Source organism: Gossypium arboreum, chromosome 5 (assembly GCF_025698485.1).
Source record: "Gossypium arboreum isolate Shixiya-1 chromosome 5, ASM2569848v2, whole genome shotgun sequence".
Taxonomy (NCBI): domain Eukaryota; kingdom Viridiplantae; phylum Streptophyta; class Magnoliopsida; order Malvales; family Malvaceae; genus Gossypium; species Gossypium arboreum.
The window spans coordinates 69726798-69734099 of NC_069074.1; the positions used below are offsets into that span (position 1 = coordinate 69726798).

At 33.8% G+C, this 7302-nt stretch overlaps 1 protein-coding gene across 1 annotated transcript; it reads right to left on the reverse strand.

Annotated features, from left to right (window-relative positions):
- Window positions 1–2173: 2173 nt before the first annotated feature.
- Window positions 2174–5738, reverse strand: LOC108477451 (apyrase 2-like). The gene is made up of 6 exons (XM_053028704.1): window positions 4930–5738; window positions 4263–4319; window positions 4081–4173; window positions 3272–3477; window positions 3010–3101; window positions 2174–2504 (listed from the first exon to the last, which is right to left on the reverse strand). Exons 1-6 carry the CDS (start codon window positions 4954–4956, stop codon window positions 2500–2502), a joined length of 480 nt encoding a protein of 159 aa, XP_052884664.1. The 5' UTR covers window positions 4957–5738; the 3' UTR covers window positions 2174–2499.
- Between the last annotated feature and the right edge of the window lie 1564 nt (window positions 5739–7302).

A 7302-nucleotide genomic window follows, 5' to 3' on the forward strand; every position in this document is an offset into this window, starting at 1 on the left:
CAATATGCTTACCTATAGCCGAACGTACAACATCAATCTATGTATTCATTCATGTAGCCGAATATGCATGTCTATGGTGAGGCCGATTGTATACTTAATACATTCTACAAATATGGTCACTTGTATTGACTAATTACCATTTTGTTTCAAGTTCAAAGCTCGGCTAAAACACATATATACACTAGAAATCAAATACTAACATTTGCACTTCACCTTAATAGCTAACTTAGCAACCCTTAATTTAACATATAATTGTTCATAACAAAATTAAAGCATCCTCTCCATTCCATCAATTCAAAACACATACATTACTCAATAATATTCAAAGTCACATTCGCCTTAGCACACAACTCTCTACTTCATCTAACATGAACAACAACTATATTTCTCTTCTACTTCCTACCATGGCGAATGCTTCATGAAGTTGCTAAGACCTACCTTTTCAAATTCTCACACACACTCACATCCAATCCTTTTGTTGAGCACTCAAACTCTATCATCTTCATACCTCATCAACACAACATCAAACACCAACCAAGAAGACAACACCCATGACCGAGTATCGTCTTCCTCACATAGCAAAGATTTAAACCATGGGCTAGGTAGAACTCAAGCTAACAACTATAAATATACATGAATCTCATGGAGCAACATCAAACATACCTTAGCCTAGTTACATGCATGGCCGAACCTCTTCAACCTTTCTTCTTCCTTCCTCCTTAGAATTTTCGGCCAAAGATGTTAAAGGATGAACATTTTTTTTTCTTTTCTTTGTTTTCATCACTCTTCATCCCTTATTTTATTACTAACTCTTTTATTTTATTCTTTCCAACATGAAACATTAACACACCATGTTTATAATATGCTATGACCCATAGCATGGCCGCCACTAGCTCCAATTTTGGGTAATTTGACATGCAAACCCATCATTTCTATAACATGCATTAATAGGCCACTTTACATTTGCCTAGCACATTTCTAAATTTTCTCACATAAGTCCTATTTAGCAAAATTCACTTACAATTAACAAAATTCAAACATGAAAGTTTCACACATGCCTATATACATATAATAAGCATCAAATATAATGGTTAATTATTTTTATGACTCGGTCTTGTGGTCCCGAAACCACTTTCCGACTAGGGTCAATTTAGGTCGTCACAACTCTCCCCACTTAAAAATTTTCGTCCCCAAAATCTTACCTAAATAGGTTTGGGTATCGTTCTTTCATAGAGTTCTCGGTCTCCCAAGTAGCTTATTCCATCCCGTGTTTGAGCCATAACACTTCTACTAAAGGAACCTTTTTGTTTCGTAACTCTTTCACTTCACGAGCCAGATACGAATCGGTTCTTCTTCATAACTCATATCGGGTTGAATTTCAACCTCGATGGATTAATTATATGCGATGGATCGATCTATAACGTCAAGCATCGAAACATGAAAGGCGTCGTGAATCTTTTCAAGTTCAGGGGGCAAAATCAATCTATACGCAACTGGACCGACTCGTTCGGATATTTCATATGGCCCAATGAACCTCGGACTCAATTTGCCCTTATGCCCAAATCTGAGTATCTTTTTCCAAGGTGAAACTTTAAGAAACACTTTATCTCCCACGATACTCAATGTCCTTTCGTTTCAAATCCGCGACGACTTTCGACGATCCGATGTCGCCTTGAGACTTTCACGAATTATTTTTACTTTCGCTCAAAGATCTTTAATCAAATCAACTCAAAATTTTACTTTCACCGAGCTCGGTCCAAAACAATGGTGTACGGCATTTTCGATCGCATAAAGCCTCGTAAGGCGCCATCTTAATGCACTACAGCAAAATTGACTTTTAGCGGCGTTTTTTAGGCCTTTAGCGGCGCTTTTAAGCTCCACTAAAACTATTAGCGGCGCTTTTGCAAACGCCGTAAAAAACGCAACTACAAATGGCGCCGCTAAATTTTGCGACATTTATTTGAAAACGCCGCTAAAGGTCAGGACCTTTAGCAGCGCTTTCGCACAAACGCTGCTAAAGGTCAAGACCTTTAGCGGCGCTTTCCATAAAACGCCGCTAAAGGTCAGGGCCTTTAGCGACGCTTTTCCCACAAACGCCGCTAAAGGTCAGGGCCTTTAGCGGCGCTTTTCCCACAAACGCCGCTAAAGGTCAAAAAATAAAAAAAATAAAATATTATAAAACATTGTAAAAGTCCTTAAAAATATAAAAAAAATTAAAATTCATTATCAAAATATTGAGAAGAAGAATAATCTATGATATAAATACATCCCGCCAAACAAAATACCGCACTTATAATACTACACCAGAAATCTAACAAAATACAAAAAGAACAAAATAAGGATGAATGAAAGACATTAATGATATATAAAATCATTGTTTCTAATGCATATGTAGAAATCAAGCCATGGTGTGCACCAAGGATTCGGCTCTCCTAATAGCACCAGGCCTTGATCAAAATAATACTGCGTTTGAAAAGATGATCTTTTCCAATTAGCTGGTCAACCTGAAAAATAAACAGTTCAAAAGAAGTCATGTGTGAATTAAACTTGCCACCCTTGATATTGCTATAAGAATTAATGCATGGAGAGTGATAGAGATGGGATTGGGGATTCCTCAAGGCTGCAGCAGTAAATTTAAGCAACAGTGTGGGAAAAGGTGAAATGAGAGATTTTAGACTAAATCCAAAGCATTAATTTCTATTAAATGAAAACAAACAAACAAATATAATTGTTAAAGAAACATTAATTTCTCTTAAATCCGGTAATATTCGAACTATTCCATTATTCAGTGCATTCAAAGTTTCAGAATAGAGAGATGAATACAGTTAGCAGTAGGAAGCAAATACAGACAATTACCACATTTTCAGTCGTCGTAGCTATAAACTTAGTTACTGAATTCATAAATCGTGCCTGCCATTTGCAGCCCAAATACACACACACACATATATATATATTTAAAAAAAGCAGCACTTTATAGTGTTGGTTGCAACCAAAGAAATTCAAACATACCATCAAAACCCTCCAAGATGCAAGGGTTGCCAGAATCTTCAGTGGCCTTCAAAATTTCTGCTCGAGCTGCCAGTAAGCCATAGTGCAAATAACTGTACACAAGAAAGCCATAAGTATATAACTAAAATATAAAGATTATACAAATGACTGAATAGAGACCTGTCTGATAAGACTGCTTAAGGAATCACAAGCCATTAAGATTTCTCTTTATATTCAATTTCAAATCATTAACAGAATCCTATTTTGTTAAAATGGAGGGTACCTGTGTACATAGAGGTAATATTTTGATCCCTTGAGATACATTTCATTTACATAATTGTCCTGTCCAGCTGGTAAACTTGGAGCTCTTGAAGCAGCATTCTTGGAGATGGCATACGCCATTTGAACAGATCCACCACCAAGATCAACCATGCCAACTGTGTCTTGATATGTCCTTCCCAAATTCCCTAGTAGGTAATTTATTGTCACCTATAAAAGAAGATGGAGGTTAAGAAAGTCCAAATTAGGTCCATTGGCTCCATCAGTAGGAAAAATTACAACAGATCCTAGCCCTAACAGCATGTAAATACTTTATTCTAGTTTCCCTAAGTTACCCCAGAGAAACCCCTCGGATTTCTCCAATTGGCTCCGGCACCACCATGAAAACATCTCAAGCAAGACTGATCATGTTGACCAGTTATAAGATTAAAATATCAAGCAGTCCTTGTACTTAGTCAAAAGTAAAATTTAATCCATTATATTACAGAATTGAGTCCTTCAATCTTTTCCATGTTTGACATTGGAGAAATAAGTATGAAAGAACATACATATTGTCGGATTTCAACTCGTGTACTTTGTAAGATTTGAGAAGAAAAGTCCACATCAGCATTTAAATAATTTTACATCAATATTGTTATCAATTTTACTTGTTTGCACCTATATCAAATGTTATTAAATTACTCGGTTCTATAATACAAGGATTAAATTGCATTTTAGCTATAATATAGGGACCGCCAAGATACTCTAACCCCAGTTACAGTATGCAAAGTAAAAGCAAAGTATAAAAGTACAAGAAAATTCAGCATATCATACCCACTCATAAGAACCTTCTTGAGAGCCGTCCAGAATTTTGACCCCATTTGCCTCGGATTTAAGGGTGCTTCTACTTTTCAAAAGTTCCCTAACCTAAATACATATTTAAATTGCACTAGCTTGAGGAAATGGTAAAGTAAATGCTGTAGCCATAACAAACATGTATCCAAAAATAAAATTACCGATTGCAAAATTTTATCAGATGCCTCGCCTCCTAATGCCCTCAGACCAGCAGTTGCCTACACAGACAGCCCCATTGTTCAGCAAATTAAAAGGCTTAGAATGCATAACGCATGAACGTAATACCTACCCTAACTCTCACAGCAGTCTTTGATCGTAAAACACAAAACCCCTAACTTTACACTTTTCTTCGTTTCCCGCTCTTTGAAACAAAGAGATGAAAAGAAGACAGGAAAAAACACTGATTAAAGTTAAAATTTTAAGATTTAATCTTGAATTTCTCTTTTTTTCTTATATTAGTTTTGTTATTAAAGAGTTTACAAAAAACATAGGTTTAAATTCCAAGTCTAAATCTGATCACATGTAGATTTAATCCTACTCTATTCTGGAAAGTTAATTTGAGCTGAATTAATAATTGGAACTTGAGGTTGATATACTAAAAAAATTCTATCAACATTTGATGTTATTCAACACAAAAAAGATTGAAAGTAACGTAATTTTATTGAATGCTGAAGCACATTTTAGCATCTTCCTACTATAATAGAAACTCTATATATCAAATTACTCTGACATAAAATAAGAAAAAAAGTTAGTAGACAGAGATAACATGCGTACAATCAAATTTACATTTAACCTAAGGGGAAAAAAATTGAAAATCCTTGGTGCTACCTGGAAAAAGCTAAATATCTTTGTCATTTAGCCCTCTTAGCTTACGACTTGTTTTTAACACACTGCTGTAGAACCGTTTGAGATCCTTCATAGCCCTCTCTTCAATCTGAATCGATCTAATAGAAGAAGTTGCTTCAACCTCGGGTTTGAACCAGCGACTCATTGCAGGGGAATCCAATGGCGAATCTTGACCAGTAGCTGTTGGACACCCACTCACTTTGGTTTTTGGACTGTGAGAAAGACTGTGCAGTTGTTTTCCTGCTTTTAGTTGAACAGACCGAAAGAAAGAAAAAGAAGTGAGTCCTGCAAATGGCGGAAATGAGCCGCATAACGCAGTTCAAGATGCATTGCATGGAATGGAATGGGATGAAAATGTAATTCAAGGAGGAAATGCGGATAAAATACTATAAATGATGAAACAAGTTACGGATGCATTTATGCTGCAAAGACAGGGAGATATAGGAGTGCAGTAACTTCGCGTACCTGCTGCATCTGAATGTCCCTAAGAGATGGCCGAAAAAGATGAGTACCACCAGAAGCAGCCCAAGGAGGTGTGGTTCTTTCTACATCAGATACTTGTGAAGCTTGAACTGAGCCGACAGAAATTGGTTTGGATGGCAAGAATGAACTCAGCAGGATTTTTCCTTCTTCATTTCTAACCCCTAACTTCATTAACTTTATGCTTTTCTTCGTTTCCCGTCTTTGAAACAAAGAGATGAAAAGAAGACAGGAAAAAACACTGACTCAGGTTTGATGCTCTCCCGCAGAGATATTTTAGGGTTTGGGTTTTTAATTTTTTTTAAATTGAAAAAACAATTATATTTTGTTTGCTATCCCCGGGCCTAGCCCATATTTCAAGAATATAAATACTCTTCTTGGGCTACAGTCTAATAGTGTCCAACCTATTTGGGCCTATATTCTGTTGCAAATTAAGTTTGATCCAATTATACATTAACATTGATTTAATGTGTAATTGTATACATGAATTTTAATTTGGTGCAATTTAAGTTTAATTCGGTTGCCTTCTATTCAACCAATTATGGTAAGTTGTTGACGTGGCAACGTAAAAAATTCATTTGGCATGCATTTTTCATATCCTAAAAGTTGTCATATAATTGCTCAAACATAAAATGAAAATTACACAATACAACTATTAATAATTTCTTGATAATTTTTTCAGATTATTATTGATTTAACTAATTAATTTTGGAAAAATAATTTTAATGTGAATTAAAAATACATATTAATTCCTAACTTGAATAAATTTTAGCAAGAGTTTATTTTTAACTTGAATTAAAAGTAGTTGGATTGAATTAATTTTCACAATAACTAATATGGAAACACAACAAATATGTTCTTAAATTTAATTATGTTATTCATTTTATAGAAGGAAAATATCAAATTTGGCAAGAATTAATTATTGAATAACCTATGTTATTAAATATTGCCAAATTTTTAATGTTAATTAATTTTTATTTACATTAAGAATTAATTTTGACATGTTTTATCTTGATAATTTTATTAAATATCATGCTTAAAGCACAATCATGTTTAAGTTAAACAATTATGTTTTTTATTAATATATATTCAATGACTTTAAAAATTAGGGTTTTAGTGTCGGGCATGAGAAAAGAAAACATTTCAAAAGAAAACGAGTTTAAGTTAAATTTCCAATTAAATTTATAAATACTTAACGTAAATTTACTTAAATCTAATGATATTGTTTTAATTTTTTTATAAATATATACATGTTATTTTCATTTGATATTTATTAATTTTTAAATATAAACAAGTTAAATATTTTTAATTATTATTATTTTTCTGAACTCTAAACTCTAAACTCTAAACCCTCAACCCCAAACCCTTACACCTTAAACTCCAACCTTAGCCCCTAAACCCTAAAACATAATCCCTAAACCCATAATTCATCATAAACCTTCAAATACTAGTTAACTCCTAAACTTTAAACCCTAAACCATATATCTTAAACCATAGTTAACTCATTTAAACCCTAAACCATATATCTTAAACCATAAACCATAAACTATAATGATAATTAATTTGATATTTTAAATTCAATACTATCTCTTTTAAGATTATATAAGAAAATATTTAATATATTGTATAACCATAAATTTTAATAATTATTGTTTTAGGGTTATAGATTAGTGTTTATGATTTTTGGGGTTTAGGGTTATATGACTTTTAGCGGCGTTTGTTAAAAGCGCGCTTAACGCTCAGTTTTTAGCGGCGTTTTGCCAAAAGCGCCGCTAATGCTCTATTTTTCACGGCGTTTTAGTAAAAAACGCCGCTATTGCTCTGTTTTTAGTGGCGTTTTTGGTAAAACGCCGCTATTGCTATGTATTTTACAAT

What these genes read in the sequence shown, in the direction of transcription:
- LOC108477451 (XM_053028704.1), bottom strand. Translation starts at nt 4,956, where the DNA reads ATGACAAAGATATTTAGCTTTTTCCAG. An exon ending in AAGAAGGTTCTTATGAGTGG is followed by an intron (nt 3,478 to 4,080) that starts GTATGATATGCT and finishes CTTCTTTTATAG; the next exon opens with GTGACAATAAATTACCTACT. An exon ending in TATTACCTCTATGTACACAG is followed by an intron (nt 3,102 to 3,271) that starts GTACCCTCCATT and finishes TCTTGTGTACAG; the next exon opens with TTATTTGCACTATGGCTTAC.